Raw genomic sequence first — 15835 nt, forward strand, 5'->3', positions numbered from 1 at the left:
CAAGACTGCATGACCCAGGTCGTCACGAGGAAGTCGTCAAGCAGTCCCATCACCAGATCCCTGAAGCCTGTGCACATGGTGTGCAACTGTCCCTTGAACCATGTGAACTGAAGGTAGATCTACTTACACTAGTAGATCTACTAGTCTTGCACCTGGACATGCCGCCAAATAGCTCCGGCACAAAACCACGAATCGACCGTTTTTCCCCTTCGCAAACCATTCAAAGTTGAACGCCTGGCTTCTCCTTCGCGTTCGCACTTCTCGTCGTTGCGGAATAGAAGCGAATCTTGTGGACCTAGGACATGAGAGACATGGCTGGTGTGTTGAGTTATGCTCTTCTCGCTGGGCTGTCGCTTCTCGCAGCCAGAGCCAGTGGCCAGCAAACGTGTACAGTGGGCGGTGATCCATGCCACTGCACACTGAGCGACGGAAGATATATTGATCTCAATGCGATCTCCACAGCGTAAGTTGCCAAACGTTTGTAGCTTGCTTGTTCGCCGTTGACTTTTGCGTTGCTGCTGATAACTGGAAACATTGCGGCTGCATCCTTACCGACGCCTAGTGTTCCTGCACGACAGGGTAGCTTGAAGACTAGCTTTCGACATGGAAACAAATAGTATTGGCTAGGGGGACGGAGGATTGCGGACCACTTTGCACTGCCGCCCATTGCCGTTCGGGATGCCGCTGTACCAGGTACCCGGGTATATACATGACCATGCCTGTGTAGCAGGGAGCACCAACGCAACGCCAGTATTCCTGTGAACTAGCATGGTGTGTGGTGGTAATAACCCAATGTTTTCTTGTAGGTCATAATTCCAAGTACCGGTATTCCAGGACAAACTACCGGTACTGTTGTGTCTAGTTCATGTCGAAATACACTTCAGTTATAGCAGTTTTTTAATATATTTTTTTACGGAAAAAACAACCTACTCGTAAAAGGAGGGGAGAGAAGTAGCTGGACAACACAAGAATGGGTAAGAGTAGGGGCTCCAAGAAGGAGGATGCCTGGATACACCACCAAATTGAATACGCAAAATGGCTCTAGCTGGTCAGTACGCAAGGGGTCAGACCGTGCTTTGTGACACAGCCAGGAAGATATAAGCCTGAAAACTGAAGTGCTGAGACTGAGAGCTTCGCAAGCGGCTGCCAGGGCTCACACTGGCCCTGGTGTCCAAATCTCTGTGTCTCAGTGCCAGCAGGCAAGCATTACACCCACAAGGCCACATCTGGATTGCACACACAGAGCGAAGCCAAGTTGTAATCGGAATACAATCATGCAGCATGTAGCAATTGTTGTCGGATGTGTGGATGTAATTATTGAACTTCAGCACGAGATGACAAGTACTAGTTTACAGCATAGAATAGTGCTGAGCTGCATGTAGTGTACATGACATGTAGACATTAGATCTACAGTGAGTGCTAAACTGTTACTTGTGTACCAGCTCATTTACCACAATGTAATCAATATGTGAAGAGAACTCTATCACACGCCCCCCCCCCCCCCCTTTAACCAGTGCTTGTGTATGTGTGTGTGTGTGTGTGTGTGTCCCATATGGTGCAGTGGTATGTGCAGCGATTTCCAATCGATAGGTTGCGGGTTCGATTCCCGACGATTATGGTCACACACGTCTTTCTTCTCTTTCTCAGACTCTTCCTGACTTTTCTTTCATTCTCCTGGGTGGTTACCAACAGCCAGTGTATGCCGGAGTATGTGGTGTAGTGTGTGTGTAGAAAAAGAAAAAAAGAAAAAAAATGGAAAAATGAAAAATGAAAAATAGGGATTCACTGGCCAGAAAAAGTCACTTCAAACAGCTGTGTGGTGGATACCAGGCTAAAAATAGTGGCGGTCAATTCATCAGCCTTGCAAGCTGTTGAATGGTGTAATCCCAGCACAAGTTGCTATGTCTAAAACATAGCTGTTCGCTATCATCGCTCCCGCGATGGGCATGTCTGAGAGGTCTGAGAGGTATGTGCATGGGTGGGGCGGGGAGGGTAGCTGGAATGACACAGTGTATAGCATGTTCATTGCACATGGACAAGTGTAACGTCTACTAACGGTTATAACTAACTTGTAGAGGTTATGGAGGTTATGCGAGTACATCATGAGTTGAGATGCTTTGGCGAAGTCACGGACTCCTGGTAGAGGCGACGGTTTGAAATAGGACACAGGTTGCAAACTGGAATGGACTCAATATTCACTTTCTCTCTTGGTATTTTGATGAGAAAACATATGTCACAGTGAGACTACGATGTGTTAGAGCCAAAATGTCATGGCTCTGCGATGACCAGAAGCGCCATACCAAGCAGGTGAGTTTTTGACGTGTTGCTTCGCACTGCGACTTGAGTTTTACGACTTTCGAAAAATCAACTTCTTGTCGCAGGTAAACAGCGGCTCGCCTCTCGCCAATAAAGCACCGCATACCAATCAAAACTAATGGAAGCACACACAAGGCTTATTGTTACTCTGTACTGGCTGTCGTGGAGCGATAGCAATTACCTAATTTCAGACCCAGAGTGAATTTGACGTGCACTCTAAAACGTGTCCGGTTTGGAGCCACCTCTGATTTGAACTTTTTTGAAGCGAAAAATTGGGCAACTTGGAGGCAATGGGTCAACACAAAGGAGTGGCTCAGTTCGATTGACTCTGGCCCCAGAGCAAACTTCAACATGCCAGTTTCCTTCCACAAACATATATCAAGTGAAAAATCAACGCTGATGATCGGTTTGGGTCTATACAAATTTGGCTGTCAAAGCGTCCCGGTATCGAGCCGTCCCCTCTACAGTGCTGCACTACCTCTAGTGAGTCACGCTGCATATATCGCCAAGAGTCCATAACCTGGGTTAAGGACTCTTGATAGCGCCCATAAGCGAATCCGCTGACTCACGTTGTACACTTAGCGATCATAAGCGAATCCACCGAGAACAGTTCAACTCATTTGCGTAACCTATAGCGGAGAAAATCGATTGCTGAGAAGGAATCATCACCTTTTGGATCCTAGGTGATTGTGATATCGGCCTTCGCACTGTCTGCGCTGTTCACACTGATGAGTGACAGATATACCAGCCACATCATGTAGAACTCGCATACAATACGGTCAGACCTTCTATTGTGTTATCCGTGCTTCTCCGTCTATTTCAGATTCACTACTCCTTTTGAAGGAATCAACCATGAATATCAGTACGTGTTCGGTCCATGCGGAGGAAGTCTAGATTTAGGAGATGAGTGCATACCGTCCAATCAAGTTGCGGTAAGAATGGAAGAATTTGTTTTAAAGGGGGCAATGCTGATGCTCTATTTGTTACTGGCCACTAAGGTCATGGGGTGTGTGGTATGATGCTGACTTTTCTTGTGTTCTCTTCAGAAAATCGTGTTTGTCTGCTTTTGCACCTGCATGTACATCGTATAAGAGCAGGGTGGAGATAGGTGTAGTGAGAGGAAAAGAACTGACCTTCGTTCCCTTTTTTGCTCTTTCTTTTTCTTATATGAAAAACCCTACACACACCATCCTCCAATATTTCTTTCTGCTTTTCTCTAATCCTCTCTCTCTCTCTCTCTCTCTCTCTCTCTCTCTCTCTCTCTCTCTCTCTCTCTCTCTCTCTCTCTCTCTCTCTCTCTCTTCTCTCTCTCTTTCTCATCTCTCTCTCTCTCTCTCTCTCTCTCTCTCTCTCTCTCTCTCTCTCTCTCTCTCTCTCTCTCTCTCTCTCTCTCTCTCTCTCTCTCTCTCTCTCTCTCTCTCTCTCGCTCCGAAGCAGCATTCCAAACCCCCGAGGAAGGATCTCCTTCAAACATTTGAGGAGATCAACGCGCAGGAGCAGATTTTGAGGCTGAAGCCTCTTCAGGTGCAAGGCAAGTGGTTGGAGTGGACATCGGTGATGTGGCAGGACCTCTCGTGGAAATCCCTTTTGTACGGTGGTACTGGTAAGGATTTGAAATTTCTTCTCGCATCAACCCTCGACGTGCTACCTTCTCCGACGAACCTACGCCGTTGGGGAAACACCGTAGTGGATCCGTACTGTAGTTTGTGCCGTGCCTGGGCCTGTACTACGCGCCACGTGCTTGGCGCTTGGCGCGTAGCGCTGGACCAGGGACGTTACACCTGGAGGCACGACAACGTACTCGGGGTCATCGTCAGGAACATGCGTGAGGAGATTCGAATCCGCACTGCTGCAAACACCGTACAAACCGAAAATTCAAATGAGCTTGACTTCATCTCGTTTTGCAAGGCGGGAGAGAAGCCAGTTCGCGTTCAGCCCAGACGAAAGTTGGTTACGACTGATCTCCTGTCAGCGGCCTCAGACTGGAAACTTCTTGTCGACTCAGGTAGTGCAAAGATTTCTTTCCTTAGCTGTGTTGCACTTACCACCCTAAGACCAGATATAGTTCTGTACTCTACGAGTCGTAGGATTGTATTCTGGATGGAGTTGACAGTTTGTGCTGAGGACAGATTCAGTGTCAGTAACTCGCGGAAGGACAGGCGGTATGCGGATCTGGCCGATCAATGCCGAGCAAACGGGTGGCAGGTCGTTTCTTTTTCGGTTGAGGTAGGTGTGCGTGGTTTCATCCCGGACTCTCTTCGGAGGGCTCTGAAAGCGCTTGGGTTTTCTAATCGAAGAATAAAATTTATTTGTAATTTGTGCAGTAAGACGTCTCTGCGAAGCAGCTACATCATCTGGTTGCGACGTCAACAAAAACACTGGTCGGAAGATCCACTTTTCTGAGGTACTGTATGTGGGGCTCCGTTTATTGAGGTGCGTTGAAATTTATTCTCTTTATCTTATTATTTCTTTTCTATAATTTCCCCATATGAGTTCCTATCAGTTGCTGTGAACACCTTGAGTGGAGAGCGCTTGCTCGAGCGTTGAACCGGGTTCTTAATCCACCATACCCAGTTCGCAAGGCTGGGCGGGGTTGTGAGCAGGCTTTCATTTCATCTTTTCTTATTATTTCTGCTTTTCATCTCATTACAAAAATTCTGCGCATTTTTTCTCTATCTGCGCATAAAATCTAGACTGACAACCTGCTTGTTAAATCATGCACCTGCTTTCAGGCGTAAAAACCCTGTTGTAGAGGTCTCAGTCCTCATTTGTTAGACTTACCTGTCTTTATAAATGTAACTTACTCTCTCTCTCTCTCTCTCTCTCTCTCTCTCCCTCTCTCTCTCTCTCTCTCTCTCTCTCTCTCTCTCTCTCTCTCTCTCTCTCTCTCTCTCTCTCTCTCTCTCTCTCTCTCTCTCCTTTTCCCACCTCTATATGTGTATGTACTTCTCCCTCCTAATCAACCCAAAGAGCTTTGTGCTTAGGCTCTTGGCCATGGTACCATATACCAATTTTCCTTCAGGTTTGTGCTTATGATCCTCTCTCGAGCTTCACTTACAAAAGGGAAATTATGCTGCCAGGAATGCATTATTGTCCACATAGAGCTGGGAGAATGAATATAAGAAGAAGAAGAAGAATCGCATCTTACTCAGAATTGAGCTCTTGGCGCATCTGCGAGTGAAAAAGGTTCCATGCACATGTCAGTTTTCGGCTAAGACAAAGGCTTCGGGGACCGACAGTGATGTTCTGATATTGCTCGTAAATGTCTCACCGGATTTCCGTAGGTGTGTCAACAAGCTGGCACGTGGTACAATCTGGGCCAATCCTCACAAGTGACTGTGATCGTCGACACGAATGCCAATCCAGTCACATCGACGTGGACATACACAGGCGGATCAGATGCAAGGTTAGTACAGTGTGGCTGACACTGTGTGCATTTTTCCGCATTCCTGACGTCACACTCTTTTGGAAGGTTCCAGTGTTTTGCACATTTGGTGGTGTATGAGTACAGTACCACGCAAAGCTCAGTTGGAAGTTTGACACTTACGAAATTTTGCCTGTCGTGCCTTTCAAAAGTGAACAGTATCCTGTGCATGTTTTGGTGTTGACCGGGGGAATCATAGTCGTCCAGAGAGATAGTGCAGGTGATGTGAAGTGGGTCTCGCTCTCTGGCCTGCTGTTCCAGTTCTTCCTAGAGAAGGACCAATTTCCATACGCAAACATGATGTTAGAGGAAGTCTTTGGAGTCTGTGATGTCCTATAGCATAGACTATTGGGAACGTATGGATGATCTGGATTCAAAACGCACCTTTTTATCGCCAAGGTCACTACCACTATTTAATAGTGGTAGCGACCTCGGCGAATTTTGTTATAAGGAAGTTGGTTGCTCCCACACTGGAGGGGGGGGGGGGCTGGAGTCAAGTGTCAGGTCAGGTCGATGGGAGAAGCGCAAGCTCCAGTGTGAGAGCAAACAACTACCTTACTTTTAGGTGGTTTAACTTTTATGCCACTTCTCCCTGGACTTTCTGGTGCCCGTTCTTGTAAGTCTACGGTGATATCTGTATCACAGTTGCCATACTTTTAAAATGTGTCTGTCAACGGGGGCAATCATGTATTATTTATCAATTGTGTGTGTCGTCACAGAGAAACCCATGTGGTGGTGCAGTGTCAACAGGGCTCATCGCCTGGCTCCATCACTGATGGTGGGGAATCCCCTACACTCAACTATGTAAGTTATTTTGTGCACATACTAAGTCGGAAATGTGCTCGGCGAGAGTGGAACATGGTAGGGTAAAGCCCATGCAAGAGCCCCCGTGCTCGGGTGCGAACTGACTTGTCCCGATGCAAAATCATGCGTAACTGTTACGTGTGATCAACTCAGGCTGTATGGAATTGATTCAACTTTGTGCAAGAGTCAAAACCCTTAGCTAGGTTCGGCTCACCAACTGAGTATTCCTTTACTCCACAGCCGACCAGAGCTGCACCCCACTTAGCAAGCGGGCCCGGCATGTTGTTTCTCATAGATATACCCACGACCAGTCTTCTTTACTACAGCGGGAATCCTGATTTTAGTGGCCAAAGCAAACACTCCTTTCACTGCATTCAATCTCGGGTATACTGACAGTTTGAATAGTGACAACTCGCCAAAAATGATGCCATTTCTGTGGCCCGAGACCCAGATTGCCATGTAAATAACAAAAATTTGCCAAGATGAGTACCATCCAGCGGCCAATACCTTATTTCAAGTCGTAGTTCAGCGTTTGGTTGACAGCTCAGGGGCCAAGTTGAGCTATCAGCGTATGGCAGAGAATGCTAGCAAGTCCCTGAACAGGCCAACCTGACCAGGGCACACACGCAAAACACCTGACAAGATGAGCAGCAGATCGCGACCAGTGTATTTCAGTGCAAAAAAAACAGCCGATCCTGGACTACATCTGAAGGGGAAACTCTGTGTAGCAGCCTCTTTTGACCAAAACAATCCAATGCAGCGCCCGGGCGACTGCACATACAGGCCCAGCCGAACTTGTCCAGTTGGTCCGGCCATGGACGGATCAACTTTTGGCTACCGATATGTGTTTACTGCTGGGGAGGTCACATGTATACCCTCCATATCGTACACAAAGTGTGAAAGGCTAGGGTATGGCCGGACCAAACAAAAGCTGCTTCCGCCAGTCCTGACATAACGTTAGTTCCATAACATCATTTGTAGTGCCCACAACGATAACACCTACTCCATCCAGATCCGCACGCTGGGAACAGAAAGGACAACGTTTTTTGGTTCTTGTTCTTCTTGTAGGTTCTCTCTGGTGTGTGAATGGCTCTGCACTTCAATGTGTGTTGAGCACTATTGAAATGGTAGTGCCTACTGTTGTGTACTCCAAGTCCAAATATGGAACAACCTCAAATACAAATATTTCAGGAACGTTATGTCTGAGCTTCTGCATAGCCTCTATGTTAGAAAGCAACCCCCTCCCTTATTGAGGGCTGTGTGAGCAGTGGAAGTCCGGGTATTGACCACTATGTGAGCGGTGAGCTGCCTTCAGTGTAGCTTACTCCTTTGTCATTGTTGTTGCTGCTGCTGTTGCTGCGGCTGCTGCTGCTTCTACTGTTGTTGCTACCGCTGCTGCTGCTTGTTATGCAATGGCAGAATCTGAAAGTGGTTAGTGATGTTGGCTGCATAAAGGGCGGCGGCGGCCAGCCAACGGACACACCACCACCGGGTACACAACCTGTCACCAGTAATGGTGGTGGCGGCGGTGGCGGTGGCGGTGGCACCAGCGGAAAGACAGGTGGCATATCACCAGGAAGTGTCACTGTCATCATGTGAGTTCTGATCATATGCAACATACCCCGACGCGTTTTCCTTCTCCACTCCGCCGGTGACTTTATGAAACTCAATTCTATTCCGACATACTTATACCTGTAGGTTTCTGTACAGCACAGGGGTGTCGAGAGCTGTTTTGCGTAGTATGGTCAACAATCGGAGATGCACATTAGCCAGAGTGTACTAGGGCCCTCCCTGAAAGATTACCATCGTACAGTCCCAAAACACACACACTTCAGTAAAAAGACAGGGCAGCAGGGGTGAAAACGTGCTATGGTCAATACCGTAGTGACCGCAGCGTGTCCGACACCCCTGTACCAGTTCTGGCTTGGCCAATTTACAGGCTACAGAACACTACGCATGAGACGCACGTTGAGCCCTTGACAAGCCTAGTATGCAGCTAGCGCAGGTTGTGAGAACCCAAACAGCTTCCAAACTGAAATCCGGAACCTCCTGATTCAACTCGTGACAGTCGGCCAAAATGTCGAAATTCAACATGCAGAACATCTCTAGTGGCTGCAATAGAATTTGAGAATCCTAGGGAAAGTATACGTGAAATTTTTCATTATTATTATTTGAAGTGGGCGGTTGCTGCTGACATTGGGCCTCGCACTTCCTAACCACCACTTGAAATCCTGTTCGCTTGAAGTATCACTTTATCATATGCTCCAGCCGTCACCACCATGCACTCTTAGCTGAACTATGGGCTGAAAGCTCTGTCGCAATAATTTACTTGAAGTGTGCACAAAATATTAGGCCAGGTCGCCGTTCTGCAAGTCCCTGACTCTGGGTAGCACATCCAGCAAGAGGCATGACATGACATGTATATGTATGCTGTCAGTGAAGCTTTCATAGTTACGCCGGTCAGCATGCTACCATTGATTGCATGTTCAACATGCCGTGCATCAAGAGCAGAGTAAAAAGTACCAGTTGCATACCCTATGGCACGACTATATAAATATGATCACTACACATTACCAGCAGGTACAAACACTACACATTACCAGCAGGTACAAACACTACACATTACCAGTGATACAGTTGTTAGCTACACATCAGGGTTAGCATCTTCTTAAATGGTTTGCTTAGAAGAATATACAGTAAAACCTGTAACTAAAGACCACCGTGACTAGCGACCAGCCTGGTACTACCGACCACTTCGCCAGGCACGGACGGTCTCACATTCAAAATGCACTGTGACTAGGGACTACCTGCTGAACGCGACCAGTGACCGCCTTTTCTTGTCCCAAAGACGATGTTTGACCCGTAACTAGCGACCGCGCTGCAGGAAATCAAATGTTGCTCGAAGCTCCTTCTTGAAATTTTGATGATTATCCGTGGTCCTGAAAGGAATCTTTCGATACTACAGCTGAAGAAATGAACGCAGGTCATTTTGACTGTGGAGTCGGTGTGGACTGCACTACACCTGTCAGAATTTCAAGCGCTGTCTAGAATATACATGATAGGAAACGTCTTGGAGAGCGCATCGAAAGCGCTCTCTGATCGATGTTACTACTCGGAGGAGAAATGAAGACTAAGAGGCTCTGTCACCCCAGTAATACAGACGAATCGACGATGGCATCAAGGAATCCAGAAACAAAGCGGCAGCGCAAGGTCCTGATGCTGAAGGATCGCGTTCAAGCAATCGAGAAATCGCAACAAGGACAGTCGGTACGATTGATCGTATGAACAAATTTGAAGCCCAGCGCAAAACGAAACTTCCACAGGGAACGTTTGACTCCTGGCTTCAGAAGTAGGAGCTGAATTTGATGTCCGCAAAAAATATTAATCTTCTCTCTCTGCCTCTCTCCATCTCTCAGTCTTTCTCTCCAAGTGTTGTTTGACCTGAAATAAGAATGGCATTGCGCAAGTCTTGGGGAATTGTACTAGCTGCATTTTGATGTAGATCATCGTATCATATAATGGGATCCATATAATGGTCGCGCGGTGCAAACCTCTAACTAAAGACCGCATGCTACTAAAGACCGCTTTTGCTGGCACCGAGGGGTGGTCAGTAGTCACAGGTTTTTACTGTAACTGATTTCTACTGACGTCACTACATGTCTGCTGCAATTTCTAGTATTACTTCGAAGTAGTTGTCTCGATTTGTTGTCCAGGCTGCTATCTTTATTGTTAGCATGGACATTATTCGAGGCAAACTTTCATACGGCCAGCATTTCACTTTTACCGGATAGAATGTATATGCACATGGTTTGAAATCTCTCATTCTCTCGATGGCCTGTGGCCAATAAGAGAAAAAGAATTATAGGCACGGTTGTGGAGCTAATCGTCAAAAAAATGCTAAAGCACTCGAGAGCCTTGCCGAAACGTTGAACAGAGAGTGATGCGTCTGTGATGCCCAGTACAGGTGCTATTTTTTGACAATGCACAGCTTGTGCATGTGAAGCCGCCAGATTTCTTAGGCAGTGAACAGTTCCATACTAGCCTGGCTCCTTTCAACGGGTCAATAGGTGGTTGTGAGTGCAGGCTTTCAGCTTACTCGGGCCATGTGTAGATGAGAGAGTATCCAAACCGCCATGAACACAGATTGACTGGGGCGTTTTTGGCATGATTGTGCATGGCCTGGGTGGAAATTTCGACCGGGCTAGATTTCAACCCCCCCCCCCCCACACACACACAAAGAAGAGTTAATTAAAGGGGAAGTTAAGGCAAAAATCAAAATTTCACCAGTTGTAGTCTTCGGGGTGCTGAGTCGAATGGTCTTGGTCCGAGGAAGCTGAGACGCTCCCTTCCTACTTGAATCCCAATCGAACTCGCGCACTTCCACCGAAACTGGGTGACTGCGCCCTACGAGATGGGGATTTGTATGCAAAATGTCACTAAAAGCGCCATTTCGTTCTTATAAAAGCACGGATGACCGCGATTGGCCCATATGTTGTAGTCTTTTGGACGCTGAGTCGATTGGTTTTGGTCCGAAAAGGCTGCGATGCAGCGTTCCTCCTTTATTCCCAATCGAACATGGTTGAACAAGCGGTCAGGTGCTCCTGCGTACACCAGTCAGCTGGTCACCGTGCCTGCAGGGTACAACTTACTAGCCTGTTTGACCTTTTTTGGGTGCAGTCCTGTCACTCGAGTTGAACTCGAGTTGAACCTTGGTGTGAAAGTTGTCGCCTGCTGGCGTGGTGACCAGGTGATTTGGGCACCCAGGAGCACGTGACCGCTTCTTCAACCATGTTCGATTGGGAATAAAGGAGGAACGCTGCATCGCAGCCTTTTCGGACCAAAACCAGTCGACTCAGCGTCCAAAAGACTACAACCAAGAGTGCATAAACAAGAGTATGCAACTGTGGTTATGGCCCAGTGCGCGGCGCGCTGCCTTCATTACGTAACTTGCCTTCATCACGCTCTGAAAGCATGCATTCAAACTCACAATTTCTCGTACGAGCCCATCCGTTTTTGCTCGATTCGTTCTAGTAGCTACGCGATCTCTGAGTTATGGCGCGTGAACTCCAGTTCCGTACGAAAGTTCATTTCAAACCAGAGGGAAAGCGCGGTGTTTGATTTTCCGCAGTGCGCGGACTGCAGCTGAATGATGTAATGAAGGCAGCGCGCCGCGCATCTGGCCCATAGAAAAGAGATCACAGTTGCATACTCTTGTTTATGGACTCTTGCTACAACCTATGGGCCAATCGCGGTCATCCGTGCTTTTATAAGAACGAAATGGCGCTTTTAGTGAGATTTTGCATACAAATCCCCATCTAGTAGGGCGCAGTCACCCAGTTTCGGTGGAAGTGCGCGAGTTCGATTGGGATTCAAGTAGGAAGGGAGCGTCTCAGCTTCCTCGGACCAAGACCATTCGACTCAGCACCCCGAAGACTACAACTGGTGAAATTTTAATTTTTGCCTTAACTTCCCTTTTAATAATAGTGATGAAACGAACCATGAACTTTACGAACGAATAATCTAGCGAATACCACTCAAGCAAATGAACGATTTTTCTACTATTCCACAAAAGTGTACATGTAGCAAACACACAACACAAGCGCTTAGACTCCAGTCACAGTAGAGTCTGCCATGGTCTACCGCCCCTAGTCTAGTCGCTATCGGCAACACAGTACAAAGTGTATGCATCCATGTCAAGAGATGTAGAGTCGTGTGCGCGGTATGCAGCGCACGGACTTCGCCCGCCCGCGATTATTAGAATTTTCGAACCTTCGACCAAGATTTTATCGGATCGAATATTAGTAGAGGTCCAAGAGATCGAGGAAGTTCGAATAATCGATTATTCGTTACATCAAGAAATCTTAGCGGGAGGTAGGAAAGAGATTCAAAAGGGCAAACACACACACACACACACACACACACACACACACACACACACACACACACACACATGCATATACACACACACACACACACACACACGTGTACTCGCTCACTGTCATGACTGGTCACACGAGTCTCCCCCCGAAGAGGGGAGAGAGGTTCAAAAGGAATCTTGGAAACATGTCTCAATTGGCTATTGAACCGTCGAACGGCCGTCACCCCCTGAAATCCCCAAACTCTGGGTGGACTTGAAAATGATCTCACTTATGGGCTCACCGCACCAAAGTAAGTGGGCAAGGACAAGGCATAGAGAAGGGATTGACAGCATCAAGGTATCCGCCCCGGGATCCAACTGCATTATTCCCCCCCCCCCTCACACACACACACACCAGGCGCGTGCGCCGGTGGTCTTCAAGGGAGGGGGGGTTCCGGGGGTCCTCCCCGGGAAAATTTTCAAAAAATGAAGCAAAATCCAGCATTTTGAGCGAAAAAAAGGGGGTTCCGGGCACCCAGGAACCCATACGGGGCACGCGCCTGCACACACACACACACACACACACACACACACAGACACACACACACACTCTCACTCACACATTCTGTCATGCATGCGCAGCACATCAGAGACATATTGACTACAACGTGGGGCAAGTTCAAAGTGATATGTAGGAGGAGGCGTCGTGTGTTTTAATGCCAACTGTTCTACCGTGTCTCATCTTGTCTAGATTTTTCGTTGTTGTAACAAGCTACCTTGTTGGAGGTGTTCTTCTCATGCACTTCCATCGTGGTGCTCAAGGTCTGGAGATGATCCCCAACCGTTCTCTCTGGGTTGAGGTGCCTGGACTTATCAAGGTACTCATTTCACTCTCAACCATTTCGTTGCTACCTTGATGGGTCGCTCTCTCTTTCCCTCTCCCTCTCTCTCTCTCTCTCTCTCTCTCTCTCTCTCTCTCTCTCTCTCTCTCTCTCTCTCTCTCTCTCTCTCTCTCTCTCTCTCTCTCTCTCTCTCTCTCTCTCTCTCTCTCTCTCTCTCTCTCTCTCTCTCTCTCTCTCTCTCTCTCTCTCTCTCTCTCTCTCTCTCTCTCTCTCTCTCTCTCTCTCTCTCTCTCTCTCTCTCTCTCTCTCTGAGTCTCTCTCTCTCTCTCTCTCTCTCTCTCTCTCTCTGAGTCTCTCTCTCTCTCTCTCTCTCTCTCCCGTCTTTCTCTCTCTCTCTCCCTGTCTCTCTCTCTCTCTCTCTCTCTCTCTCTCTCTCCCGTCTTTCTCTCTCTCTCTCCCTGTCTCTCTCTCTCTCTCTCTCTCTCTCTCTCTCTCTCTCTCTCTCGTGTGATGTGTGAGAGAGGAGTGGAAGCAAATGAGTGGATGGTGATGGGGAGTGCTACATAGATATCAATGTATGTGGGTGGTGGTGTCATTATTAAACCACTGAGGACATGATAGGGAAATAGTATGTGTGGCGGATCCAGGGTCGGGCTACCTTTCTTGCATGTGCCTGTGAGTTTAATTCATGATACGTGCTGTGTGACCAGCTGATCACGGGTGAGCGCTTGCAATGCCCGGCGCAACTACCGTGTACATGTAGGCATTATCGAAAAGCACAGGTCACGGGCGAGTGAACATCTGGAATGCATAGCCTAGCCTAGTCAGGACCGTACCATAGTCTTTTTCCACACGTTGTGTATGATATGGCGGGTACACGCATTGTGTATGATATGGCGGGTACACGCATTGTGTATGATATGGCGGGTACACGCATTGTGTATGATATGGCGGGTACACTAGTACACGCGACCTCCTCAGCAGTAAACACACGCTGGTGGCCAAACAGTTAGTCCCGCCATGACCTGACCGACCGAATCGATTCCGCCGCCCCTGCTAGTGGAGCCAGGCGGGCCCAGAGTCCGGGTGAGCATAGATGACCAGCAAGGCCAGGGACCAGGAGTGCATTCTTTCCCCTCAATGCAATGCATGCTGTATGATCACAGCACAATGGATACGTTGCTCCTATAGCTGGTTGTAGTAACTGCTGCTGCTGTGTAGGGTTTCCGCCGCTCCAGTCAATTGCATGCTGTACGATCAAACTCTAAAATGCTTTTCAGCAACCTCTTTTCTCAAGATTGTGATCAAGTGACAGCACAGAGCAAGATGGTCCAGCTACTGTTGTGCCATGTGATGCGGAGACTGTGGCATCCCATTGGTATGACTGCACGCTCTGCATACACGGGGGGGGGGGGCATGGAATGGGAGTTGCGATGATGAATGCAATCGTGTAGGATGAGTGATATAGAAGCATGCGGGGAAGCTCCAAAACCTCAAGAGGGATACGTCATGCATATCCAGGCAGGGCATCGTTAGATAGCCGTACAGAGGAGAAAAAAAGAAAAGGAAGAAAGAAAAAAAAGGAAAGAAGAAAGAAAGAAAGAGAAGGATCGTTGCAGCTCGCAGAGATAAGCATGCTGTGGTGTTTGTCAAAGAGCATGATGATCAGAGTGATGCATGAAACCTGAAGTAGCTACAAATTGCTCCTCTCTATCTCTCTCTCTTTCCTAATGCATGGCAAGCACTGAACAGCTGTGACAAGTCGTGTCTACTGTTTCGGACCCTCAATGTACTTGTTCGTTGCTTTTGTCTCTTCAGGAGGGAGTACTGTTTGTAGTTTCTCCATGCCGGGGAGGCCGGGGTGCCGACTACGAAAAGCTTTAGGACAAGCAGTCTCCCTGTCTTGGACATCATCATCTATTTAGAAGAGTCTTGCAGAATATTTCTCATGGTGCTGGACACATTATCATCTGTATTTCTCTTATAATTTGTGGACTTATTTTATTTACTCTAGAAGAGCATAAAGCTGAATTCACTCGAGTGCGTTTTGTGGCAGCTGGCCCTTCCACAAACTTAGATAATGTTGCATGACATTGTGCAATAGATCCGCACTGCTGATTTTAGCACACACACACACACGCATATACACACACACACACACTAACACACAGGCGCATACATACACACACTCATACACACACATACACACACACACACACACACACACACACACACACACACACACACACACACACACACATGCACACACACACACAAACACACACACACACGCATATTGATCATCGTCATCTTCTCCGAGTTTTGGTTCCTTTTCGGCGGCTGGGCATGCGCTCCCACCAGTACTACAGATATCTATCGACTTTGTTGGACAGTTTCAAGTCGATACAGTTGCGCTGACCCAGCAATCGCCAGCACTTTCAGCAATGCTAACTTAAAATAATCCCCTCTAGCCTGCCTTGGCCCTAGCTCTCAGTTTTGATTCTTGTGTTGACTAAAGGCGTTGGCCAGTCATTGATGATCACTAACAATCCTCACTTAGACAACTTACTCCTAGTACCTTTTAATGCCTAA

General features: G+C 47.6%; 1 protein-coding gene across 1 annotated transcript; it reads left to right on the top strand.

Moving 5' to 3' along the window:
- The first annotated feature begins 159 nt into the window (after nucleotides 1-159).
- Nucleotides 160-15835, top strand: LOC135808685 (uncharacterized). Its single transcript, XM_065321907.1, has 7 exons — nucleotides 160-463; nucleotides 3140-3248; nucleotides 5601-5722; nucleotides 6460-6544; nucleotides 7964-8139; nucleotides 13153-13279; nucleotides 15062-15835. Exons 1-7 carry the CDS (start codon nucleotides 303-305, stop codon nucleotides 15125-15127), a joined length of 846 nt encoding a protein of 281 aa, XP_065177979.1. The 5' UTR covers nucleotides 160-302; the 3' UTR covers nucleotides 15128-15835.

The sequence above is a fragment of the Sycon ciliatum genome, chromosome 2 (assembly GCF_964019385.1).
Source record: "Sycon ciliatum chromosome 2, ocSycCili1.1, whole genome shotgun sequence".
In the NCBI taxonomy this organism is placed as follows: domain Eukaryota; kingdom Metazoa; phylum Porifera; class Calcarea; order Leucosolenida; family Sycettidae; genus Sycon; species Sycon ciliatum.

What these genes read in the sequence shown, in the direction of transcription:
- LOC135808685 (XM_065321907.1), top strand. Translation starts at nt 303, where the DNA reads ATGAGAGACATGGCTGGTGTGTTGAGTTATGCTCTTCTCGCTGGGCTG. An exon ending in ACAGGCGGATCAGATGCAAG is followed by an intron (nt 5,723 to 6,459) that starts GTTAGTACAGTG and finishes GTGTCGTCACAG; the next exon opens with AGAAACCCATGTGGTGGTGC. An exon ending in AGGTGCCTGGACTTATCAAG is followed by an intron (nt 13,280 to 15,061) that starts GTACTCATTTCA and finishes TTGTCTCTTCAG; the next exon opens with GAGGGAGTACTGTTTGTAGT.